This window comes from Lissotriton vulgaris, chromosome 6 (genome assembly GCF_964263255.1).
Source record: "Lissotriton vulgaris chromosome 6, aLisVul1.2, whole genome shotgun sequence".
Taxonomy (NCBI): domain Eukaryota; kingdom Metazoa; phylum Chordata; class Amphibia; order Caudata; family Salamandridae; genus Lissotriton; species Lissotriton vulgaris.
Genome location: NC_141694.1, coordinates 1,861,461,923 through 1,861,489,567, shown reverse-complemented (window position 1 = coordinate 1,861,489,567; position 27,645 = coordinate 1,861,461,923). Strand labels below are relative to the sequence as shown.

Genomic DNA, 27,645 nt, shown 5'->3' with positions numbered 1-27,645 from the left:
GCCTCGTGAGGTTATGTTGTACCTTCAGAGTGTTTTCATGCATTCCATACTTATCGCTAGAACAGAGGGAGGATGGCCGTGCCAGTCTCCAAGGCCGGAGAGTGGGAAAGGAATGTCTTTTGCCTCGACACCGCCTAAACAGAATCTGGCCAGGTCTGTCTGGGTGGGTCTGATGCAGAGATGAGGGCCAGCACTTGTGAAAAGATGGGCGAGAGCGCCTTCTAGAGGCTTCTCGAACAGGTTGATTTAAGCTATAAAAAGCGGGGTCTGTGGGGTGGAGCTCAGGAACTCAGTCTTGGAGTGGACGCACTCACGGGACAACTTTGGTGCCCGAAGAGATTACTCCCTGAGCTTGCCGGTCTGCGGGTTCCCGACCTGGTGTTCAGTGCTTGGCCTAGGGATGTTGAAGTCTCCGGTGCTGCAAATGAATCTGGTGAGGTGCTTTGTACATTAACTGTTTATATACCTGTATTCACAGTTTCATATTTATGTATATAGTGTGGTGTATTCATTGTTTATTGCCTTTCACTCGGTGCCTAAGACTTTCTTAGTTGCAGTGACTTATTGCCTTTGCCTACAATATTAATAAAGCTCATTTTTACCTCCAGTGGAGTGTTGGAGTTTCTCTGTGAGTAAGTGGTGTGCGTAAGTTCAGATTACGCAAGTGGACAAAGCAATACATTTTGGCGTAGTCGGCAGGATATGAACGTTGATTTAAAAGGGGAAAATATTGTTTTTTTAGTAATTGAAAGCAGACTCTCAGATATCAGTTGATTTATTTGCATGGGGGTAGCCCATATGGTGTTCTGGCTCATGAGTGAGCTAATTGTGTTTGGTTGAACGAGAATTGCTGTGTGTTTAAATGTGTTTTGTATAAAGGGCTTGTGAATAGCTTTTTTACGTTAGGCAGAAAGGGCTGGATCCCTTTAAAAGTGTTCAGTAAAAGATGCATTTAAAATGTGCGCAGCTGCAACGCGAATGTAACATCTCAGAATATAATCCTGAAAGGTGGGATGACATTTCAGATAGAGATAGTGGGGGTATTTTTAATGTGTTGTTTAACGTGCAGCCACAATTTGAGCATTTGCCAAAAGAGCTGAAGGAAATGTTAATTGATGCCCAGTGTGAAAATATTCCTTTGACAACAGACTTAAACGTGCATGATTTACATGTGAAAAATGTTACAGAAAATCTAGTCAGGTTGCCAATTGCACAGGCTGTTTTAATTAATTCTTCCGAAGAGGGTTTTCAGTCAGAAAGGAAAGATAAGAAGACCCGTGTTTTAGAATTAATGATCACCAGTGGTGGAAATAAATCAGACCCAACAGTGTATGATGAACTGTGCTTTAAAGGAGAAATGTACCCATATGTTTTTGAAAGTGTACAACAGCAGAGTGTGTATGACTGGTTAATTAAAAGGTTTAAAAATGTATTTTGTGATATTACCCAAAAGCAATGTGCCCATTTTAGCTACAGTTAAGTGAAGGGACTTTTCAATTTAGATGCAGAACAAATGCCCATGAATCTGTGCTTGTGCACACTAAAAGATACTGGACAGAACAGTATGAGAGAAAATGTGATTTGCCTATGGGAGATTGCATTGGTTATAAAATGGCCCATTTAGACAGGGAAGGTTGTCTGTGCAGAACAGAATTAAACAGAAACAGATTTGGTAACATCAATCACAAGAATAAAATGTTTTCGTAAATGTGAGAATTCCTAGATTATGACAATAAACTGATGCTGCCCCAGATAATGTTACAGAAGTACCATGAGACTTTGTATGTGACCTTTTACTGTTGCCAATGCTTTGCATTTGACTCACCAATAGTCTCATAGATAAATGACAGTTTAGAATTTGCTTGAATTAGTTAGAAGTGTGAAGCTTTAAAAAGAGAACGCAGGGTGTTGATGGAGGTCAAAACAGGTTGAGTCTGTTTTTTGTCTTAGACGAAAGAAAGGGTTTTTTAACATCCTGCTGTTCCATTTAAGAAGGGAAAATTCCACAGCTTTTAGGTTGTGAACGGCCGGCTACTGACAGGCTTTGATCGTGAAGAAAAAGATAGCACAGCCTGCCTCTGAGCATTTTGTGAAGGCGGGGCTCAAAAGCGAGTACAGGAGCAGAGTCTTCCCTGCTTGTTATGTTTGGCGAGCACCCAAATTGTGTCCGCGGAAGAGCTCAGTGTAAAGGAGGGGGGATTCCACTCTTCAGATTGTGAAGCTTCCTTTAATGGGAAAGAGAGGGTGGCTTGCAAAGGTGCAGGCTTCATCACCATCATGCCCCCTCCCTATGAGGAGGTAGGCAGGGCAGAAAGAAATTGGCAGGCGCTTCGCTCTTGGAATGTGAGCTCCTCGAAGGGAGGGTTGCGAGGCAGAGAGCAGGCTCTGTTAGGGTTGAAATTGAGCCAGCCCTGGGACGCGGACATCTCCGAAGGGAGGGGGTCTGCTAGCTAGGAGTGAGAAGGGTGTGAAGGGATTTCCCCAGCCCCTCTGACTGTGACAGAAAAAATCAGATTTTGCCCAAATAAATTTAGAGGATATAATGCAGGTAGTATTCTTGAACTATTCCCCAGATCTAGAGGAGAGCTTTGCAGACAGAAATAAAATAGGGGACCTTGAGAGATGTAAAAAGAACATTATGTGTTTTTGAATTGAAGTTTTTCGCAAGACATGTGATACTTGTTTATCGTTTCAGATTGCGGTACCGGGGTGCAAGTGATGCCCTCCCTGTATGCATGGGCCCTCACCCCCCCCCTTTTATTATTTTAGCTTGTTATTTTTTGGAGAGTGGACCCCCAAACTCACCCAAGCCTGGAGCCAGACTGGACGGTGGTGATGTTCTGGGGCTGATGGCAGACGGGAGCTGATGATCTATAGAGAACCAGATCAGATGGGGTTCTTCCTTGTCGAGGGGATACTGATGAAGATGGATGCCAGAGAGCTGTCATCTACATAGATGGACTGCTTCTTTCTAAGCGAAGAAGGGATCAGCAGAGTGTGCTACAATTGGAACTGTCCCCTTCAAGTGAGGCTGACTTTGAAAGCATGAGAGCTGTGTGTCTTTCACACAGGAGAACTGCTTGTGTACCCTGACAAGAGACAATGGTGTTTTTTGTTTTGCTTTTTTCACAGAAAAGAACACTTTTTTTTCAGTAAAGACACTTTGCTGCAATTGGAGTAGATATTTTCTGAGCTACAGTTGGCTGCCTTGGCAGTAGAATTTGCAGTTTCATTATTAGAGGTTCAAATGACACAAGCTGAATTATTTTGAGATATTTCACCTGAGTTTTTGTTTTAAGTAATGCAGTAAGTTTAAAAAGAACAAAAAGAGAAAACCAGTTCATGATCTGCTTTGAATTCAATGTTTTTGAGTAGTCACTTTAACACGAGAGTTATTGATTATGTTTTTTATTCTGTAATGCAGTTTTTACTCTTTCAAATATTGCCTACAGTCTTGTATCCTTCACTCTGACAATTTCGTTTTTAAGGTTTTGCCTTTAAATGAGGCATGCAATGTTTTAATGACAATCAGATCTCCAGTTAGATTTTATTTAGTTGCTGGTTATTATGCATTGATACTGCTTTTACAGTTACCAGATACAGTGCCCCAATGATAGTTTTGTTTTTCAATCATGATATTCAGTTGCTAGTTACTTTGAAATAATTCCAATTTTGCAGTTAAAAGATGCGGTCATAGCTGTGCCTTTAGTTCAGTGATTTTATTTTTGATATATGTGAATGGTGATGTTCAAGGGTCAAGGGGTGCTCTCCCTTTTTCGTCCCAGATCCATGGTATTTAGACCAATCGGGTATGATGTGTGAATCGAAGGTCAAGGGGTGGAATGTGTTGCATTTGCCATTTTTACATGTGCTAAATCATATGTTGTTGCATTTGCCATTTTAAACGTGCTAAATCATATGTTGACCTCGATTCCATGCAATGCTCTGATCTTCCATTTGGTTGCATCGCACTTCCATCTTGAGCTGCCTTGACCTGGAGTTACACTTTAGCTGTAACATAAACATGTTATTCACGTAACGTAAACCAGTACAAGCAGGTGCAAGGCATCTCGTGAGGATGCCTCGTGAGGTTATGTTGTACCTTCAGAGTGTTTTCATGCATTCCATACTTATCGCTAGAACAGAGGGAGGATGGCCGTGCCAGTCTCCAAGGCCGGAGAGTGGGAAAGGAATGTCTTTTGCCTCGACACCGCCTAAACAGAATCTGGCCAGGTCTGTCTGGGTGGGTCTGATGCAGAGATGAGGGCCAGCACTTGTGAAAAGATGGGCGAGAGCGCCTTCTAGAGGCTTCTCGAACAGGTTGATTTAAGCTATAAAAAGCGGGGTCTGTGGGGTGGAGCTCAGGAACTCAGTCTTGGAGTGGACGCACTCACGGGACAACTTTGGTGCCCGAAGAGATTACTCCCTGAGCTTGCTGGTCTGCGGGTTCCCGACCTGGTGTTCAGTGCTTGGCCTAGGGATGTTGAAGTCTCCGGTGCTGCAAATGAATCTGGTGAGGTGCTTTGTACATTAACTGTTTATATACCTGTATTCACAGTTTCATATTTATGTATATAGTGTGGTGTATTCATTGTTTATTGCCTTTCACTCGGTGCCTAAGACTTTCTTAGTTGCAGTGACTTATTGCCTTTGCCTACAATATTAATAAAGCTCATTTTTACCTCCAGTGGAGTGTTGGAGTTTCTCTGTGAGTATGTGGTGTGCGTAAGTTCAGATTACGCAAGTGGGCAAAGCAATACATAGACACAAGTTCTTTTCACGAGCTCAAAACTCGGGGGAGAGCATTGAACAATATGTGTCTATTTTAAGAATGTTAGCTGTAACGTGTAACTTTGAAAACATGAGGGATTATCTAATTCGAGATCAATTAATTAACAGGATGGCAAATCTTAAAATTCAAGAGAAACTTCTTGATTTAAAAGATCCTAATTTGGATAAAACTTTATCAGTTGCAAGAAAAAAAAATGTAAAATACTTCAAGATATGTAAAAGAACGTAATGCTGTTCCTAAAAAAGATGATGAATCTGTGCATGAAGGGATTTGAAAAATCCTCAACTAATAACAAACAAGAATTTTTCTGGACCAAATCCAAGTATTGTTTCAAGTGTGGGAGCCCAAAACACACCGCTGACGCAAATTTTTGTCCAGCACTCAAAACAAGGTGTCACAAATGTAAATAAACTAGGACATTTTGCAAGATGGTGCAAAACACTTGGTTCAGTTTCATCTCCAAGTGCGGTCAATCTGATTGATCACAATAATTCTACTCGTGGAGAGGATATAGAATATAATAATGAAGCTATTGATGATGATGACATTGAGGTTATGATAATTGAATATGAACAGGTACTCAAATGCGATGTGAGTAAACAAGAGGGTTATCGTCCTCCAAAGTGTAATATCAAAATTAGGGACAGAGATGTTCAAGTTTGGGCAGACTCTTGCTCTCCATTTACCATCATAGATAAGTTCACGTGGGAAAGTTTAGGAGGTAAGTTAGAGGAATTACAATCTGCAGATGTGATTCCAGAAGGCTATTGTGGGGTAAAACTACCTGTTATTGGATTTATTAAAACAGAATTGCTCTTTTGTAATAGGAAAACTATGGCAAAATTGTATGTAGTCCACAAAGGCAGGTCTCTGTTGAGCTGGAAGGATCAAAGAGCTCTTGATATAATTTTAAATCTAAATCATCCTCAACAGGTACTAACAATGTCTCTTAGCAATACCTCCAAATGGCGCACTAAATTTCCCGAGTTGTTCAGCAAAAAATAATTCTTAAAGAGGATGCTGCTCCCAAAGTGCACAAAGTTAGAAATGTGCCCTTCGTACTAAGAGACAAATTAAAAGAAGAGCTACACAGACTCTGCAATGAAGGGGTAATTGAAGCCATCGAAGCATCGGATTGGTGAAGTCCGATTGTTTTGGCTAAAAAACCCAATGTCAAAATTAGGATGTGCATCGATCTAAGAGATGTGAATGATAAAATTTGGATAGATCGTCATCCTCTTCCTCGGATTAGTGAGCTGTTGGCTACTGTGAAAGGTGGTACACATTTTACTACCTTGGATCTATCAAATGAATACCACAAAATCGTATTGCATGAAGATTCTAAACACATTACATCTTTCATTACTCCTGAGGGGGCTTTTCAATTTATACGCATGCCTTTCGGATTGGCGTCAGTCTCGGCTGTATTCCAAAGAGTGATGCAGTCGATTCTAGCTGGTTTAGATAAAGTTGTGGTATTTCAAGATGATGTTTTGGTATAGGGAAAAAATGAATCTGACCATGACGACAATTTAGAAAAGGTTCTCAAGAAACTAGCTGATGCCGGTCTAACTGTAGCTATGGAAAAATTTAAATTTGGCATGCGTGAGGTAGAATATCTGGGTCACACCTTGTCCAGTGATGGTGTCAAACCTAAACGAAATCTAGTGGAGGCGATTAAAAAGTCACCTGCTCCAAAGGATAAGGACCAGTTAAGGTCATTTCTTGGCCTTGCCGAGTATTATTCTAAGTTTGTACGCGATTTCTCTGACAAAGTACATGAATTAAGGAAACTAATGAAGAAAGAGGTTAAATTTGAATGGGCAGAGGCTTGCGAACACAACTTTGATTCTATTAAGAAATGTATTGCCAATACTGTCACATTGAAACCTTTTGATCCTGCCAACCAGATCATTGTCTCCACAGATGCCAGCAACTATGGTTTAGGTGCTGTGCTTAGTCAGGTACATGAAGGTATAGAAAGGGTAGTAGCTTTTGCTTCTCGCACATTAAAGGGGCAAGAACATACATTGTCTACAATCAAAAAGGAAGCCTGTTGGTGGGGCGTGCAATATTTTCAAATGTTTGTGTGGGGTAGTCATTTTCAATTGCATACTGATCATAAACCCTTGTTAGATCTTTTTTCCACAAAAGGAGCTAGCAAAGCTACTCCAAGAAAAGATAAATGGTTGTATTGCCTTCAGGAATATACTTTTGATATAAAATATATTCCAGGTGCCAAGAATGTAAATGCAGATTGTGTTTCGAGACTACCTTTGGATGATGGTCAGGATTTTAAGGAGAATGATTGGATGGTTGCTGAAGTGGAGGATGTGTGCAGTGCCATTAGCCAAGTGGAATGGAAAAAAGCTCTTGATGAGGATGACGTTTTAGGTAAAGTTGGAGATGTATTGTGTGATGAACAAGGATGGAAATCACACAAGGATCTGTTGCCATTCAAACTAATATGGTCAGAATTGAATGTTATGGATGATCTGCTTAGAAGAGGAAATAGATTGGTTGTACCAGTGAGTTTAAGAGAAAGGTTGTTGAATATCAATCATGCATGAGGGACATGGAGGCATGTCAGCATTGAAAAGGAAGTGTAGAGACAGTTTCTGGTGGCCAGGCATGGATATTCTAATTGAACGTTTTGTTCATGATTGCATTGCATGTGCTTGTAGTGATAAAACTCTTGGCTCTAGGGAAACAGAAATTGTTTCATCTTCATTACCCAAAGGTCCCTGGGAGAGGTTGGCTATAGACATTTGTGGACCTTTTGATATATTGGGTGGATTAGAGAAATTTGCCATAGTCATGATCGACTATTTTTCCAATTGGCCAGAAGTTGCTTATCTGAAGGAGATCAAATCTAGTAACGTGATTTCTTTTTGTAAAGATATCCTTAGAAGAGAAGGGTGTCCAGCTGAAATTATCACGGATAATGGGCCACAATTTATTTCTCAAGAATGTAAGTCTTTCCTGGACAAATGGGCCATAAAACACAGTACCACTCCACCTTTTCACCCAAGGGGTAATGGCCTTGTAGAACGCTTCAATAGAGTGTTAGTAGAGTGCGTCCAGTTAGCATTTATGAATGGTGAGTCGTGGAGGCAACATATCAGAGACATGTTGTGGTCATATCGCACAACTCCTCATTCAGTAACAAAAGAAACACCTTTTTCTCTTCTTAAGGGTGCCAGCTTGGATGAATAGGGCTGGTAAACATGAAGTGAATCTTGATAAAATTGCACGAGAGAGTTGAAAGGTATCAAAAGGACTATTGTTATCCTCATAAAAAAATATTGTCAAATCTAAACCGGTGTTTACTCAAGGAATGTTTGTGAGAGTGTTTGTAGGTGATAAATCCAGGAAGGGTTGTTCAAAGTGGTCTTCTCCAAAAAAGGTGTTTTTTGTGAAGGGTAATAGTGTGAAGTTGGAAGATGGAAATTGGTGGAACACCCGAAAGATTTCACCATGTTCTGACACTGAGCTTATGGTGTCTGCTGGGTTTCATAAGGGATCAAGTTCTGACAAAGTTGTAACAGGGTTTGGTCAGACTAGCAAAGCTTCCAGTTCGCCAATTAGAAGATGTTCAGAACGTTTGCATGTGATGCCAAAAAAATGTAATTATTATGTGTGTTCATAGATGCATTTCTTTAACAATTCTTGTATTTTGGGAAGGGAGATGTGTTGTATCTTGATTCATCATATATGTATATATGTTTTGTTATGAAACATGTGGAACCTTGTGATTGCTGGGTTACCTCAGGATTCTGTCGGAGAGGCAGTTACTAGCTCTTGAAAGAAAGAGAAACTGTGTCCTAGGGGTCCCTATTCAATAAATCTACAAATACTTCATCTGTCTACGTGTGGTGATTCTTCAAAAGAAACCCCTGAGTGGATTAGCTAGTCACAAAGGACCTGGGAATCTTGGCTGGTATGTTGCAGTACAGACTATGGCATTGCATGCATCTGTGATCTGAGGTCTTGAATACTACATTGCCCTGACAAAGTCACATTTCATACATTGCTCTACCATTGCTGTGGAATAAAAGAGTGAAGTGGCTTCCCTTACAACACTACAAAATGTGATGAGCACCCACCTGGAATCTGGCATCTGTCACCCCACCAACATAAAAAGGCCTTAGGGTGAGAACCTCCTCCACCCCTTTCTCAGAGCGACCTCAGGGGTCTACTTTACACCCTTGATGCAGAGCACATTAATGTATACAGTTTACACTCGCTCTCCCAACTCATCCCCCTCTAAACATGAAAAAGCACATTACCAAGATCAACTTAATACAGGATTTACTGTTGCTGTGTCTCTTACACAATACAATGCTATGTACTTATTTCTGCAGTGATTTTCCAGAAAAAGACATAACCTTAACCCTTCAGGTGAATTTCGAATTTAGATCCTGAGAAACTTGAAGGCCCAATCACTGTGCACTCACCTAAAGGATAGTCCTCACTCTCCACCGCAGGCAACATGCAGAGCCCAAGGAGGGCGGCCAGGAGCAAGATGGCGGCTGCAGTCTTCATCATGACGTGGACAGCAATCTCTGATCCCCTGCTGCTCCTGGCACAAGGATTTATAGGACAACATGGGCTGAGACGAGGGAAGGGTGACGCTGGCAAGGACAGACTGGACACCAGCCAATGATATTTTAAACCCACCCCTATCACAGGCTACACCGTTAAAAAATCACCACCTTGACAAACCAGTTTTCATTTTTCTTTCCTCATGTTATTAGAGACAGAATAGATGTTTGACTACAGGACATACTTTTAGAACTGCCTCAAGTGATTTGATTGTGAAATTTGCCAGGGATTACCCAAACAATAGATAAGATTGCTGATGAAACTAATGCTACTTAAAATAACATCCATATGTTGCCAAGAGTCCCCCATTGGAGTTATATCTGTAGGACACTTTACTGAGGCAGTCAGCAAGGTTGAAATTGTGATCAAGGCAGCACAGGATTGCTTCAACCTGTTCCTTTGCCATCTGTGACCCATGGCACCTATGGGGTTTGACTTCAATCCCTATTTACAAATACTGGTAGAGAATAATTTTCATGAAAATGTAATGCCGCCTCAAAATAGTATTTCTTTGTATTTCTTCTAACCTTTCCCGCTTTGCATGTGTGCTGTATTGTACTGCACACATACTAAGGGGGAAACACTTTAAATCATATGTTTTTGTACTGGAATGGACTCTTCTAGTACAATACCCATGCATCATAGAGTGTGCACACCATGCACTCCGGCAGAACACAGGTGTCATTTAGGGGTCGCCAGAGGCCACATCTGCAACTCCTAGCTTACCCCTTGCAACTCCTGGCCTCCAGGTCAGCAAAATCAGTGACAAAAAAACTTGTGGGTTCTGCATTCCTTGCTATCTGCCTGTTTTCATTATACTAATAGGGAATAACATAGTATAATAAAAATACAGCACACTTGAGACCTATGGTGGCAACTGGGGAAAGAAAAAATGGTTTAACAAATGATTGTATGCATGATTGTGGATGAGAGCGTGTTTGAGAGAGAGTGTATGTGTGAGAACATTTTACTGTGTGTAGAATATGTGTGTGGGAAAAACTGAAAGGAGGTCAAGTGGCAGATAGTTAACAAGATTGTGTTTGATTGCGGCCAGGTGTTCTTTTCTTTGACTTAAGACAACACTGCAACAAAGTTGCAGTGCTGCTTTGCATTGTAGTAGCATCATTTTGCTCCACCATTTTGTATTGATAAGGCCACATATATGTGTAAGTAATTTGTAAGTAATTTATTTGCACAGTTAATTAAAACCAATGCAATGCAATACAAAACATAAAAATTGAAGCACAATGTAAAATCACATATGTTTAAAACCATCATTGTATGAACATTTATGTTCTTTTCCTAGTAATTTTAAAATCATATCAGCCATTCAGTTATCTCTCAGTATTTGATATTAAGTATGATTTGTGTTACAAGACAAGTTGGAACCAAGTCAATTCAATATTCTGGACCTGGCATTTTGTCCCCCACAGCCTTCAAAAATTTTACCAGGCTGCAGCTCAATTGAGGGTGTGGGTGTACCTTTGGCCTCATGAATGTGTGTGATAAGTCTACTAGTACAGAAAGTGCAGTAATGTCATGTTTTAAAATTTGATTGTGTTTTTTTTAACCTTTTTCCTTTTAGGGTCAACTGGATTGTCAATAATTCTCATCTACAGGCTAAGATTGCACGGTGTGCGCTAAAATGCATATTAATGCAATGCATTTGACAAGAGTTTGAAAAGCATGACTTTTGTGTGTAGGTGTTATGCCTACAATGTGGCCAGTTATTGTTTCAATTACTAAAAGTGTATCCACATTATGGCTGAGATACCCGCCACCCCCTCTCAACACGATCCCAAAAGGAGGGAAACCGGAAACAGTTCTTCAAGTTTTTGGATGTGGGAGGGAGTGACCCTCCCGCGGCCGTATTTATTAAAACAAAAAATTAAACATTAAACGTTTCATGTTATGTACAATTTCATTATCACATTGCGATGTTTGGCTAATCTTAACATATTCTCTAATACAGAGGTTCTCCTAGCCGAACTAGCATCCTACAAAAACATTCTCTATAAACATTGAAATTGTACATCCTAACGTTTAAGGGCCAACGGCAAGGTCATAACCGGTGTCAAGATCCCTAACCAGACTTACCCCTCCCACTTGGGAAGGGCGACAGCACAGAGGCTTACCTCAAGTGCAACTACTAACAATTTCCCTTGACTTGTCGGGGGCACTTAAGACTCGACGCCATTTAAAGGTCGTTCGAATACTTGTGTGTGGTATCTAGAAGGTATCGTGGACCTCCCCCCACCCCACACAACTTACCGCATCTGCCGTCGCAGATGACACTGGCCCCGGGAAATTCCTCAGGAGGGGGCTGTAACCCCTCCTACACCGGAAGGGGCCTTGACCGCCTTTCCTTGACTTCCGGCGACCCGCCCTTAGACGGGACCGCCTCCCCATTGAGGGGCCAATGGCCACCTCCCCCGAGCGCTCCCATCCGTGTTGGGTGACGCCCACTCATAGGGATCTACCAGTTAGTGCTCACCGATCATGACCTTACCGCCTACCAAAACATAAATACGACGATTCTTACTCGAACCCATGACAACATTGGTCGCTACGAGCGAAAAGAGTATGCTTAAAATGCAACACTACATCAAGTCATTTTAATCGTAACAACCTAAACGATATTCACCATACTTTATTAAGATAAACAAAAAAAAACTGAAACTTTCACAACCTGTAAACGAAAACAGCAAAAACATACTTAGAAAATTCACTTTATTGCACAACAACTTGCTGTCCTCAGGGGCTGGTGGGTGGGTCAAAATTGGCTCTTCGTTCTGTCCCGAGCTCACGTGTAGCGAGAAGGTGCAGCTTCGGAGCACAAGAACAAGAGGACGTCTTCTGGTCTTGCGTCTCTTTTTATCCGTCTTCAGGGCGGGCGTAAACCCGCCCCTGCCCGTCCCGTGGGCGGGGCTGGTTACGTCGGTGTCTAGGCCAGCCCACTCTAGAGCGGGAAAAAGCGCGCCCCGGCTACGCCGCTTCGGGCATACCAGCCGAGACGCGCCTCCCGCCAAAAAATGGCTTCCCGGGAGGATCGAGGCACTCCGCCATACGTTCGGGGGGACCGAGTGGTCGCCCCTTTCCATATGGCTGAGATACCCGCCACCCCCTCTCAACACGATCCCAAAAGGAGGGAAACCGGAAACAGTTCTTCAAGTTTTTGGATGTGGGAGGGAGTGACCCTCCCGCGGCCGTATTTATTAAAACAAAAAATTAAACATTAAACGTTTCATGTTATGTACAATTTCATTATCACATTGCGATGTTTGGCTAATCTTAACATATTCTCTAATACAGAGGTTCTCCTAGCCGAACTAGCATCCTACAAAAACATTCTCTATAAACATTGAAATTGTACATCCTAACGTTTAAGGGCCAACGGCAAGGTCATAACCGGTGTCAAGATCCCTAACCAGACTTACCCCTCCCACTTGGGAAGGGCGACAGCACAGAGGCTTACCTCAAGTGCAGCTACTAACAATTTCCCTTGACTTGTCGGGGGCACTTAAGACTCGACGCCATTTAAAGGTCGTTCGAATACTTGTGTGTGGTATCTAGAAGGTATCGTGGACCTCCCCCCACCCCACACAACTTACCGCATCTGCCGTCGCAGATGACACTGGCCCCGGGAAATTCCTCAGGAGGGGGCTGTAACCCCTCCTACACCGGAAGGGGCCTTGACCGCCTTTCCTTGACTTCCGGCGACCCGCCCTTAGACGGGACCGCCTCCCCATTGAGGGGCCAATGGCCACCTCCCCCGAGCGCTCCCATCCGTGTTGGGTGACGCCCACTCATAGGGATCTACCAATTAGTGCTCACCGATCATGACCTTACCGCCACAGGTCCGGATAGTTGACCGGCTATCCGGACCCCCCACAAAACTCCTACCTAAAGGTCATGTTTTAACGATTTTAACCAAGCTAGGAAGTCTCCTATGAGTAACTCATTGCCCACCCTTGACAAATGCACACCATCCCTCAAATACATACTGTCATCATTCATACAACTATGTGAGATCGAATGCAATGTCTTGGAACGGAACAACCTACTCACTTTGTTATTCAATTTTTTAACGGAATGATTCAAAGCAGGGATCGAGATAGCTCCCCGCCACACTTTTCGTGGGATCATATGAGACCACGCGATTACACACCCCGGAACTCTCCTTGCTAACCAACTCCCCGTGGAAAGCATAGCTTCCAGGAGAAGTCGTCTACCGGTGGTGACTAATTCATTGCCCCCCAAATGTACTATGACTATGGACGGCGGTGACCTCATCCGCTCTAACAAACCCTCAAAGAATGCTTGAAACTGGTCAATACAGAGACCGCCCCTTCCGTGGAAGGACACTCTGTACCCGTATTCACCAGGTACGTGAATCATATCACCTGCTTTGAATACGTCTGCGGCCCGTCTCACGTATGAGTGGCCTACGACCCACACCTCCTTTCTCTCAGCCGGTGATGTGTGACCGCTGGTCTGGTGTTGGGTCAACTGCACAGTCCGCCCTGCCACACAGGCTTGCGCAACTGAAAACAAACAAAAGACAAGAAGCGTGAGTACATGATTACAGCTTCACAACATGTGCAATCGCACGTACCTCTTATAACAATTGGAGGACCAACGCCCCACACGTTTCACTTGTTCTACATTAAGACCCCTGGCTGTAGCTTCAGTGGCAGCCCCTATACGAAAGGAATGGCAAGCACCCGCTGAAACTGAAACCTCGTCAGCGGGGTGGCGTCTATATGCCTCAACAATGTCCCCCCCCCATGATGCCACCCTTCGTGCTAGGTAATCTTCTAAGCACTGTACCGGACACATGGATGACTCGGGAATCCTGCGAATGATCGTGCAGTCCCCCCTCCCATCTTGGTCAGACTTGGACCTGAGAAAGGAGACAACCATCGCATCACCCCTGATCTGAACATGTTCCCTGCACAAGCCCCCCGACACCTCCTGTTTGTTCCTTGCAACTAGCTCACTAACTCTCATAGCCCCGTGAAATGCCAGCGTAAATGCAGTCCGGAACAAACAGGCCTCGAAAGGGGACGAGCATGTGCTAGGGAGTGTGGCCAGTAACTGGGACAATCTATCAAAACCTATCGGTCGTCTTATGTCCACTCTGCGACCCTCAAGACGTTGCCACCCACGCAGCGCTTTCTGTACTGTAAAAGACGCTGTGGGGTCCAGGATGCCATGGGCCCTGGCAACAAAGGAAATGGCGGCACGATGCCTTTGGGCCGTAGCCACCGATTTCCCAGCCTTACGTAAGGACAGCAGAAAAAGTACTACCCACTCTTCCTGAACCCACAGTCCCCCTCTCTCTGCCCCTAAAAAGGCTAAATAGGCCTGAAACGCCCCTTCATATGCCTTCCTTGTCCTGGGTGCTAGACTCTCTCCCACGAGGTGACGAAGTTCGGGGCACCGAGAGACCAGAGAGCTTCGGGGAAGGGTGCCGGCTCTGGGTCCGCTGAAGGAAGGAAACCCGAGAAAGCCTGCATGTGAAAACGAGACAGTGCATCAGCAGCCTGATTCAACACCCCTGGGACATGTTTAGCTCTGAATATCACGTTCAGTTGCATACAGAGTAGGACAATTTCCTTAAGCAGCCTCAAAATCAATTTACAACGGGCTGCCTGACTATTGATGCATTCTACCACGGTCATATTGTCGGACCAGAACACAACAGAATGATCTCTGAACCCTTCCGGCCAGGTTCTCAGGGCCACCAGAATGGGAAAAAGTTCCAGGAAGGCAATATTACTCGTCAGCCCTTTTTCGTGCCACCATAGGGGCCACCTTTGTGCCGACCATTTTGTGCCGAAAATGGCGCCAAAGCCTATGCTTCCTGCCGAATCTGTCCATAGCCCAAGCTCTTCGGAGGACACGGCTGGCTTGTTCCAGACGACTCGGCCATTGAAGTCCGCCAGAAATGCTAACCAAATCCGCATGTCCTGGCGAACCTCGGCCGATAACCTCGTGCGATGATGACCCTCTTTTAGGCCAACCATCGCTTGAGCAATTGAGCGGGAAAAGGGGCGAGCCATTGGGATCACCCTCAGGGCAAAGTTCAACTTTCCCACTAGTTGTTGCAACTGATGTAGCGTAACCTTGGATACATGTAAACATACTTGGAGGGCTGCCCTGAATTTCAAGATTTTGCTAGCCGGTAAACGAAAACACCCCTCCCTTGAGTCCAACTCGATCCCCAAAAACTCGAGGCAAGTCGTGGGACCCATGGTTTTACCCGGTGCCAATGGTACGCCAAACTGACCCATCAACACACAGAATTCAGCTAAGGCCTGGGCACATGCGGGATTTCCGGCGGGGCCAAGGAACAAAAAGTCGTCAAGGTAATGCATTACATTTCGGTAACCCGTTTTCGTAGTGAACACCCATTGCAGGAAAGTACTGAATTGCTCAAAGTAAGCACATGATATAGAGCATCCCATTGGCATACACCTATCCATGTAGAATGACCCCTGGAACCCGAATCCTAGTAGACGCTGATCGTCTGGGTGTACCGGAAGCAACCGGAACGCTGACTCGATGTCTGATTTCGCCATCAGCGTCCCGGGCCCCAGGCGATTCAAGATGGCTACTGCCTCATCAAACGATGCGTATCGCACCGAACAAACTTCTGGATCAATTGCTTCGTTCACCGAAAGCCCATGGGGAGCAGACAGATTATGGATCAAACGGAACTCACCTGGGTCCTTCTTGGGGACCACCCCTAACGGAGAACAAACGAAATCTGGTACCGGGGGTACACTAAACGGGCCGGCGACCCGACCCCGGCTAACCTCTTTCTGGATTTTTTCCTGCACTACAGATGTATGTTGGAAAACGGAAAGTTGATTTTTGCACATCCCTACACCCTGAAAGTCCCCCACCGGGATGCGGAAACCATGTGTAAAACCGTTCCGCAGCACCCCGGCAGAAGTCCGATCCGGGTAGTTGCTGAGCCAGGGAATCATTGCCAGGGTATCAATCGGGGTTGGTAAAGGCGCCCCTCGGCCCAGCTTAGACCTGTTTGGCGCCTCCTTTACCCCCATTCTCACTCGATCTGGCTCTGCACGATGACTCAGGATGGGATGATCCACACGTACTACATTCGTGTTTGAATTTACACGACCCCGGAGGCCTGGTACACTTCCCTTTGTTGAAATTAAAACAGAAACCCTTTCTCCCTGTATTGCCCGCGGGCCTCGACTGGTCGTCGGTGCTCGTACTTGGTCGAAAGGGTGTCCCCACATTTTGGCGGGAGTAGTCAACAACATTGCTCCCGACCAATGGCATTCTTAACATCCCCGACTCCTTCATCTTATCCCATGTTATAGAATCGTAACAATCCCAAGTCAAACTCTTGTTATGTTCCTTTTCTTTCCTGAACAGATTGTCGTAACAAAACCAATGGTTACCCTGATACGTTGTCGAGTAACCCATAATCCGTGATTGGTAAACGGGAAACTCAGGGAGCAATTCGGGCTTACGTTCTCCCAAAATCGATGTAAAAATACCCCATGCATTGCCCCAATTGCCAATGTTCTCATTTACCTTAAAGGCGGCCATCTTTGCGCGCCAAACACTCGGATGCATTAAGTCCTTCTGACTTTTCACATGCTCCACATCATAATGGTCAACAAGCAATGAAAAAATATTCACGTATTCCCCTGCCCAGATCTTTTCCTTTATGGCTAAAGGCACATGTTGTCCCAATCTCTCTCTACGAGAGGGTGCTGACTCGTCCCTTGCAATCGGCAATGGCCGCTTACCTGAACTGGACGCAGCTTCTGCCGCTTGCGGCTTGTCTATCCCCGCCAATGGCGCAGCCACTCTAGCTGCCTCTCTCTTCTCACGAAGCCCTTTTATCAGCGCCTGTGCCTCGGTAGTCGTGGCGCCATCACTACTATCCCCCAACCAAGCCGCTAGCTGTGCCGCCAGCTCGGGGGGCATGTCATCCTTGGGTGACGGGGTGACGACAACGGGGATTGGAATTCCCTCCATTGGAACTGGGGTCGGCGCCTCGAGCGGTGCGGAGGGAACCGGGGCGTCTCCACCGGCTGGAACCCTTTTCGGTCTCTTAGGTCTACCCCCAGCCGGCGCCGGGCCCGAACCCTCCTCCCCGTCTCGCTCCGCCAACCGTTTCTTTATCTCGGACACTTCCTTGCAAAGGTTCCGCACCATCTGGTCGGTCGACATTTTCTTCAGGACCTTCTTCGGCATCTCTCCGAGGAAGTATCTGGAAGACAAAGAAAAAGATCAAAACGCTCAAAATTGGCTCTTCGTTCTGTCCCGAGCTCACGTGTAGCGAGAAGGTGCAGCTTCGGAGCACAAGAACAAGAGGACGTCTTCTGGTCTTGCGTCTCTTTTTATCCGTCTTCAGGGCGGGCGTAAACCCGCCCCTGCCCGTCCCGTGGGCGGGGCTGGTTACGTCGGTGTCTAGGCCAGCCCACTCTAGAGCGGGAAAAAGCGCGCCCCGGCTACGCCGCTTCGGGCATACCAGCCGAGACGCGCCTCCCGCCAAAAAATGGCTTCCCGGGAGGATCGAGGCACTCCGCCATACGTTCGGGGGGACCGAGTGGTCGCCCCTTTCCATTAAAAGTGCAATATACATGAATAACCTTGCATGTTATTGATGTATTTACAGGATTATATGGTTGCTATGCAATTTACAGTCATTCGGAAAAAACCTACTGAGTTAAAGTGACTGCGGGACTTAAGCTTATAGTTGAGACATGTAACATTGAACGCGGAAGCTGTTTTCTGTATGATTTTCTTCTTTCGCAGGTGCAGATCAAAACATACTTAGCTAGTGAAGGAACATTGGGGCCGATTAGGATAGCGGTGGATTTTACGCCGTGGAAAAGCATGTGGTCTTTTCAGTTTGGGGGCCCCTTGCGGGCCCCCAGGGTGTCAGGGGGTGGGGGGTGCACATGGGGGGACCTATGGTACCCCCCTGCATTTACATGAACAAAGCGGCAGGCACCGTGCGGTGCCTGCCGCTTTATGCATGTAAATGCAATACATGCATTTTTAACCTTGCGGCGGGTGCTGCTTCAAGCAGCACCCCCCGCAAGGTTAAAGATACGGGATGTGACCGCCAGGGTGGCAGCCACATCCTAATTTGCATGGAGGGACCGCCGCTGCCCATGCGGACAGTCCCTCTGCCTCGGGGGTGGGGGACGGACACAGGTCCGTCCCCCATCCTAATGACCCCCATAGTGTTTTAGGATAATGAGGCAAGGAAGAACTTGCAAGGTCAATGAAATTTAATAGGAGAACAAGGAAGTGCTACCATTTGGCGATAACTGTTGAAGGGAGGAATTCAAGCACAGCTCAGAAGTGGAGACTGGAAAATAAAATTATAATACCAGGTGCCTTGAATCTCCATGGGAATTGGAAATAATGATGTGAGGTCTTGTGTCTCAAAATTTCTGTGTGTTTCCTATTAGTGAACTTATTTTGAAGCTAGACAGATGCCTATAGACTGTGAGGGGTGCGGATCTCTCCTGACTTTTGATTGTGTGGGTTGAGGCTATACATGATCTTTTACTTAAGGTACTTCTACTGATATTGGGATGCTGACATCATTTACTGCTTTGTAGCAATAGGGTTTCCTGTATTCTTCACTTAGATTAGGGATATGTAGATGCTGAAAACACACACACACATATATATATATGTATGTATATATATATATATATATATATATATATATATATATATATATATATTACCTACTGGCAGTCGCCAGTAGGTATATATAGTTAGGATTTTTTTCCTATGGGATTTCTGAAAATTCTATGTCGAATAACTTTGGCGTTTGTGGACGGAATTGGCTGAAACTTTCAGGAAAATGGCACATTTTGTTTCTGAGCAGCCCCTAAAAATTTGGAGGGGTTTCGTCAAGGGGGGGCTGAGAAAAAAGGGGGGTCCCAAAACGCGTTTTCCCATTCATTTTTCTATAGGGTGGTTGGAATCACTTTTAGCTCGAATGGCTGAATGGATTTACACGAAACTTGGCAAAATTGTAGATATGGTTTGCCCGACGTGCCTTTGCTATGTCTTAATATATGTGCTCCAGTGGATTTTGAGAAATTAATGTTTTAAAAAACAGATATATCTGTGACAGCGCTCCGGTTAGCGCCCCGGTTCGCGTACCTGACGCATCACGGAACTTCGCGAAGTGAAGCTGATTGGCTCTCCGGTGTCTGTCAACATTCTAAACAGTCCAGAACGGCCGCAATCTTGTCTCTCGGTAGGATCGAGAGACAAGAGGTGGAGAAAAACGAAGGGGGAAATTAATGAAAGGGGGCTAGGTAGACCCCTCCTGACCCCCTAGGAATGATGTGGGGGCTATTAAAGGGTCCCGTGGGTCAAAAAATAAAAAAAATAAAAAATTTGATTTTTCGCGGTAGAAGCGCTACCCGGTACGCGAACTTGGTAGCTCACCGGTAGCATGACGGGAGTTCGCCATTTTGTGTTTCGGTCGAATTTAATCCCAAGATGCAGGAAAAACAATGTGGGAAATGGGTATAAGCGGGCACGGGAGACGTATCCTGACCCCGTAGGTTTTCTGAGGGTGGCTGAGGAGGCTCATATATGTAAAAAAAAAAAACATTGAATTTTTCGCGCGGTTAGGTGCCGGTACGCGAACCGGGTAGCGAACCGGGAAGCGAACATAAGTGAAAATTAGTGAAAAAGGTACATTCGAAATTTTAAAAGAGTAATTATAGTTAAGGTAGCTCTGAAAAGAGCTTTTGGGTTATGTGTAAGTTCTAGGTACTTATAAGGAGGTACCAATACACAGTCTTAAATTTTGTATGAAAACTCTGTTTCCCTCATCTGAGAAGTGCACACCATCTCCTCTGTAGATATCTTGCATGTAGTAACGCAAGTTATTGTTGTAGATGGAGCCCATTCCATGGTCTCTCATATAAGCTGAAACAGACTTATTTACATGCTTCCTCGCTTTCTCAATTTGTGGACAAAATTGATTGGACCACCTCCATTTCTGTTTTTGGCATATATTGGAATATACCAAGGCAGTTTGAGGAAAAAGTGTCATCAATTGCTCAAAGGTGTCCTTTAAAAGCATTTCCAGACCTACCCCAGTCAAAGTGCCCAAATCATTTCCTCCACAGTGCACTATTATGAGGTCAGGGTTTGGCAAATGTAAAAAGGTTTTCACCAATGGTATCAATTGGTGACATCTCAATCCTCTTTGGCCAATCCATTTGATTTCCACATTTTGTAAATTGAGGTTGTGTAAATTTCTGTTATCAGCATACCTGTGAGCCCAGTGGATGTAGCTATGTCCAAGAATCCAGACAGAAAACATGGTGAGAGGAGGTTCTGCTGCAGTCAGATGAAGTGTGGGAATGAAATGGCAGTTGAAACAGTAGGATTTTGTAAAGAAAAAAACTGTGGAGTTTCAGTGCTTATGATTCACTAGCAGTGATTGGTGGATTTCCATTTCTGAAAACAGAAAGTTAGGGTGCATGGATGTGTTCTTTGAAAGATGTCATTTGAATGGTTAAGAAAAAATGATTTTAAGAAACATTGCAGTGGATTAGCAGGTGTACTGAGAGTTCAGAGTTCATTTGAAACATTGTTGTGTGAACTTGTAAACATGAGAGGTCTTTCAGGAGGTAGTTGCTATGGAAAAAGGCAAGAAAGGGCAGAGGGGGGAAGGCTGTTGATTTGAAAAAAGTGAGGGAAGAGTTTTGATTGGGTGACATGAGAGATATGTGTGATGAAATACAGCATGTCTGTGCCTTTGTTGGTTGCAGCCTCTGGAGTGCATACCCTTTGCTCTGCTAAAGAAAAATTGGTGTGTGTCTGAGACTGTTTTGAAATTCAAAAAGCATTTGCTAAGGTGAGAAAAAATTCATTTAATTTAGATAGAGACTAGTATAGTTAATGGAGAAAATAAGGAAGCCAGCTGTGCATTTAAAATGTTGTTTTGTGTCAAGTGTTTTCATTATTTTTTCCAAAAAGATTTTGCTTATTTGACAAATTATAATTATAGATAATGTGAAGTATTAGTACTGACAGGGTGTGCTTGTACATAGGAGCTGTGCTGTGTTTTCAAATTATGACCAGAAAATCGTTTTTTTTTAAAAAAGAAATGCTTTTCACATTTATAAGAAGGACAACATGGGGTTTTTAAATAAATATTTCACTTCCCAACATGAATATGGGAGAATAATTTGCTTGTTTGTTGGTTTAAAAACTTGTTTCTTGAAGTCATTTAGGTTTTACAATATGTTCTGCAAGAGTTACATAGTCAACATGGGGGCATATTTACAAGGCTTATGAGCCACATTCACGTCATTTTCCCCATTTTAAAAGTGACTTTAAAGGTGGTGCAAGGTCCTTGTAAATACACCGTCATGAGTGCTTTGCAAATTTAAGTCATTTTCCCCTGGTGCATGTGGCTTGTAAATACGCCCCTATGTGTGCTAGACAATTTTAAGGTACTTCTCCCATGAATCTGGGAGACTAATTTGCTTACATGATGTGTTTAAAAATCGTGCTAAGGTGAGAAAAGATTCATTTAATTTAGAAAGAGATTAGTATGCTTTTTGGAGAAAATAAGGAAGACAGCTAGGGTGTGCTTGTACATAGGAGCTGTGCTGTGTTTTCAAATTATGACCAGAAAATCGTTTTTTTAAAAAAAGAACTACTTTTCACATTTATGAGAAGAACAACATGGGGTCTGCTTTTTTAAATAAATATTTCACTTCCCAACATGAATATGGGAGAATAATCTGCTTGTTTGTCGGTTTAAAAACTCGTTTCTTGAAGTCATTTAGGTTTCACAATATGTACTGCTAGAGTTTCATAGTCATATGGCCGAGATACCCGCCACCCCCTCTCAACACAATCCCCAAAAGGAGGGAAACCGGAAACAGTTCTTGAAGTTTTTGGAAGTGGGATGGAGTGACCATCCCGGCCGTATTTATTAAAACAAAATTAAAACATTAAACGTTTCATGTTATGTACAATTTCATTACCACATTACGATGTTTGGCTATCCTTAACAGATTCTCTAATACAGAGGTTCTCCTAGCCGAACTAGCATCCTACAAACATTTTCTTGACATATTGAAATTGTACATCCTAACGTTTAAGGGCCAACGGCAAGGTCATAACCGGTGTCAAGATCCCTAACCCGACTTACCCCTCCCACTTGGGAGGGGCGACAGCACGGAGGCGTACCTCAAGTGCAACTACTACCAATTTCCCTTGACTTGACGGGGGCACCTAAAGACTCGACGCCAGTTAAAGGTCGTTCGAATACTCGTGAGAGGTATCTAGAAGGTATCGTAGACCTTATCCCAACCCCACACAACTTACCGCATCTGCCGTCGCAGATGTCACTGGCCCCGGGAAATTCCCCAGGAGGGGGCTGTAACCCCTCCTACAAAGGAAGGGGCCTTGACCGCCTTTTCCTTTACTTCCGGCGACCCATCCTTAGAAGGGACCGCCTCCCCATTGAGGGGCCAATGGCCACCTCTCCCGAGCGCTCCCATCCGTGTTGGGTGACGCCCACTCATAGGGATCTACCAATTAGTGCTCACCGATCATGACCTTACCGCCACAGGCCGGATAGTTGACCGGCTATCCGGACCCCCACAAAAACTCCTACCTAAAGGTCATGTTTCAACGTTTTTTAACCATGCTAAGAAGTCTCCTATGAGTAACTCATTCCCCACCCGAGACAAATGCACACCATCCCCTAGATACATACTGTCATCATTAATACAACCATGCGAGATAGAATGCAATGTCCTGGAACGGAACAACCTACTCACTTTGTTATTAAGTTTTCTAACAGAACGGTTCAAAGCAGGAATCGAAACAGCCCCCCGCCACACTTTCCGTGGGATCATATGAGACCACGCAATTATGCACCCCGGAACTTTCCTCGCCAACCAACTTACAGTGGAAAGCATTGCCTCTAGGAGAAGTCATCTACCGGTGGTGACCAAATCATTGCCCCCTAAATGTACTATGACTATAGACGGCGGTGACCTCGTCCGCCCTAACAAACCCTCAAAGAATGCCTGAAACTGGTCAATACAGAGACCGCCCCTTCCGTAGAAGGACACCCTGTACCCGTATTCCCCAGCTACGTGAATCATGTCACCTGCTTTGAATACGTCAGCGGCACGCCTCACGTATGAGTGGCCCACGACCCACACCTCTTTCCTCACAGCCGGTGATGTCTGACCGCTGGCCTGGTGTTGGGTCGACTGCATAGTCCGCCCCGCCTCGAAGGCTTGCGTAACTGAAAACCAAACAAAAGACAAGAAGCGTGAGTACATTATCATAGCTTCACAACATGTGCAACCGTACATACCTCTTATAACAATTGGAGGACCAGCGCCCCACACGTTTCACTTGCTCCACATTGAGACCCCTGGCTGTAGCTTCAGTGGCAGCCCCTATCCGAAAGGAATGGGTCCCAAACTCGCCCGGGTCCAAGCCCGCTGCGGTAATTGACATCGCGAGCACCCGCTGAAACTGAAATTTCGTCAGTGGGGTGGCGTCCGCGTGTCTCAACAATGTCCCTCCCCCCGATGCCACCCTTCGTGCTAGGTAGTCTTCTAAACACTTTACCGGACACATGGAGGACCCTGGAATCCTGCGAATGACTATGCAGTCCCCTACCCCACCTTGATCGGTTTTGGACTTGACAAAGGATACAGTCATCGTCTCACCCCGGATCTGAACATGTTCCTGGCACAAACCCCCCACCACATCCCGTTTATTCCTTGCCACCAGCTCACTTATCCTCATCGCCCCGTGAAATGCAAGCGTAAAAGCAGCTCGGAACAAACAGGCCTCGAACTGAGACGAGCATGTGGCGGGGAGTGTGGCCAGCAACTGGGACAACCTATCCAGACCTATCGGGCGCCTCTCATCTACTCTGCGACCCTCAAGGCGTTGCCACCCACGCAGCGCTTTCTGTACCACAAACGACGCTGTCGGGTCCTGGATATTATGAGCCCTGGCAACAAAGGAAATGGCAGCACGATGCCTCTGGGCTGTAGCCACCGACTTCCCAGCCCTACGCAAGGACATCAGAAAATGCACTACCCAATCCTCATGCCCCCAAAGCCCCCCTCTCTCAGTCCCCAAAAAGGCTAAATAGGCCCGAAACGCCCCTTCGTATGCCTTCCTCGTCCTTGGTGCTAAACTCTCTCCCACGAGGTAACGAAGTTCGGGGCACCGAGAGACCAGAGAGCTTCGGGAAAGGGTGCCGGCACTGGGTCCGCTGAGGGAAGGAAACCCGAGAAAGCCTGCATTTGAAAACGAGACAGTGCATCAGCTGCCTGATTCATCACCCCTGGGACGTGCTTCGCTCTGAATACCACGTTCAGTTGCATACACAGTAAGACAATTTCTTTAAGCAGCCTTAAAATCATTTTACAACGTGCTGCCTGACTATTAATGCATTCTACAACGGTCATATTGTCAGACCAAAATATGACAGAGCGATTTTTGAAACCATCGGGCCAGGTTCTGAGGGCCACCAAAATGGGAAACAGTTCAAGGAAAGCAATATTACTCGTCAGCCCCTCTTCATGCCACCATGTTGGCCACCTTTGTGCCGACCATTTTGTGCCGAAGATGGCGCCAAAGCCAATGCTTCCTGCTGAATCCGTCCATAGACCAAGCTCTTCAGAGGACAAGGCTGGTTTGTTCCAGACGACTCGACCATTGAAATCCGCCAAAAATGCTAACCAAATACGCATGTCTTGGCGGACCTCAGCCGATAGTCTCGTGCGATGATGACCCTCGTTTAGGCCGACCATCGCCTGGGCAATTGAACGGGAAAAGGGGCGGGCCATTGGGATCACCCTCAGGGCAAAATTCAACCTCCCCACTAATTGCTGCAATTGATGCAGCGTAACTTTAGATGCATTTATACACATTTGCAGGGCTGCCCTGAATTTCGACACTTTGGCAGCTGGTAAACGAAAACAACCCTCCCTAGAGTCCAACTCGATCCCCAGAAACTCGAGGCAAGTCGAGGGACCCACAGTTTTACCTGGTGCCAATGGCACGCCAAATCGATCCCTTAATACACAAAATTCAGTCAAGGCCCGAGCACATTCGTCATCCCCAGCGGCCCCAAGGAACAGAAAGTCATCAAGGTAATGCATCACATTTCGAAAACCCGTTTCCTTCGCGTAAACCCATTGTAGAAAACTACTGAATTTCTCGAAATATGCACAAGATATAGAGCACCCCATCGGCATACACCTATCCATGTAATACGAACCTTGAAACGTGAATCCCAGAAGACGTTGGTCGTCCGGGTGTACCGGGAGCAAACGGAACGCTGACTCGATATCTGATTTTGCCATCAGCGTCCCGGGCCCCAAGCGATTTAAAATGGCTACGGCCTCATCGAATGATGCGTACCGCACCGAACATACCTCTGGATCAATTGCATCGTTCACAGAAAGGCCATGAGGAGCTGATAAATTGTGGATCAATCTAAACTCACCTGGGCCCTTCTTGGGGACCACCCCTAAAGGAGAACAGACAAAATTTTGTACCGGGGGAACACTAAATGGGCCGGCAACCCGACCTCGGATAACCTCTTTCCGGATCTTATCCTGCACTACAGCCGTATGCTGCAAGACGGAAAGTTGATTTTTGCACGTCCCGACACCCTGAAAGTCCCCCACCGGGATGCGGAAACCATATGAAAAACCGTTCCGCAGCACCCCAGCAGAAGTACGATCTGGGTATTCGCTGAGCCAGGGAATCATCGCCAAGGTATCAATCGGGGTTGGTAAAGGCGCCCCTCGGACTACATTAGACCTGTTTGGCGCCTCCTCTACCCCCATTCTCACCCGTTCTGGCTCTGCACGATGACTCAGGATGGGGTGCTCCGCAACTACTACATTCGTGCTTGAACTTACACGATCCCGGGGGCCTAGTACATTTACCTTTGTTGAAATTGAAACAGAAACCCTTCTTCCCTGCATTGCCGGCGGGTCTCGGATAATCGTCGGTACCCGTACCCGACCGAAAGGGCGTCCCCCCATATTGGCGGGAGGATTCACCAACAGTACTCCCCACCAACGGCATTTTCAACATCCCTGACTCTTTCATTTTATCCCATGTCAAAGAATCATAACAGTCCCAGGTTAAACTTTTGTTATGCTCCATCGCTTTCCTGAAAAGGTTGTCATAACAGAACCATTGGTTACCTTGGTGCGATGTCGAGTACCCCATAATTCGTGACTGATATACTGGAAACTCAGGGAGCAATTCAGGCCTACGTTCCCCCAAAATTGATGTAAAAATTCCCCATGCATTGCCCCAGTTACCAATATTCTCATTTACTTTAAAGGCGGCCATTTTTGCGCGCCAAACACTTGGATGCATCAGATCCTTTTGACTCTTAACAGTTTCAACCTCATAATGATCAACAAGCAAGGAGAAAATGTTTACATATTCCCCCGCCCAAATCTTCTCCTTTATTGCCAAAGGAACATGTTGCCCCAATTTTTCTCTACGAGAGGGTGCTGACTCATCCCTCGCAATCGGCAATGGCCGCTTACCTGCACCGAAAGCTGCTTCCGCCACTCGTGGCTTGTCTATCACCGCAGCCTGCGCGGGTACCTTGGCTGTATCACGTTTCTCGCGCAACTGTTTCATCAGTGCTTGCGCTTCGGCAGCCGTGGCGCCCTCGCTACTGTCCCCCAACCACGCTGCTAACTGTGCCGCCAATTCAGGAGGCATATCCTCAGTGGATGTCGGGGTCACTACGACGGGAATCGGATTCCCTTCCTTCGGTACCGGGGCCGGTACCGGGGCTGGCGCCTCGAGCGGGGAACTGGGGACCGGGACGTCTCCCCCGGCTGGCCCCCTTCTCGGCCTCTTTGGCTTCCCTCCAGCCGGTGGACGCCCCGATCCCTCCTCCCCGTCTCGCTCCGCCAACCGCTTCTTTATTTCGGACATCTCCTTCATGAGGACCCGAACCATCTGGTCAGTCGCCATTCTCTTCGCGCCTTTCTTGGGCATCTTTCAAACGAAGTATCTAGAAGACAAAAGAAGGATTAAAACGCTCAAAATTGGCTCTTCGTTCTGTCCCGAGCTCACGTGCAGCGAGGAGGTGCAGCTTCAGGGCACAAGAACAAGAGGATGTCTTCTGGTCTTGCGTCCCTCTTTATCCGTCTTCAGGGAGGGCGTATACC

At 45.6% G+C, this 27,645-nt stretch overlaps 1 protein-coding gene and 1 long non-coding RNA gene across 2 annotated transcripts in view; one reads left to right on the top strand and one right to left on the bottom strand.

Moving 5' to 3' along the window:
• The window catches only part of LOC147709674 (WAP four-disulfide core domain protein 12-like), a 78,953-nt gene extending 69,613 nt beyond the window's left edge, over window positions 1-9,340 (bottom strand). The window contains exon 1 of the mRNA XM_086925531.1: window positions 9,250-9,340. Coding sequence (XP_086781657.1) covers window positions 9,250-9,340 — 91 coding nt within the window. The remainder of the gene's footprint in view (window positions 1-9,249) is intronic.
• Window positions 193-4,687, top strand: LOC147709675 (uncharacterized). Its single transcript, XR_015296715.1, has 2 exons — window positions 193-433; window positions 2,696-4,687. It is a non-coding gene; the product is annotated as an uncharacterized LOC147709675 (long non-coding RNA).
• Window positions 9,341-27,645: the final 18,305 nt, after the last annotated feature.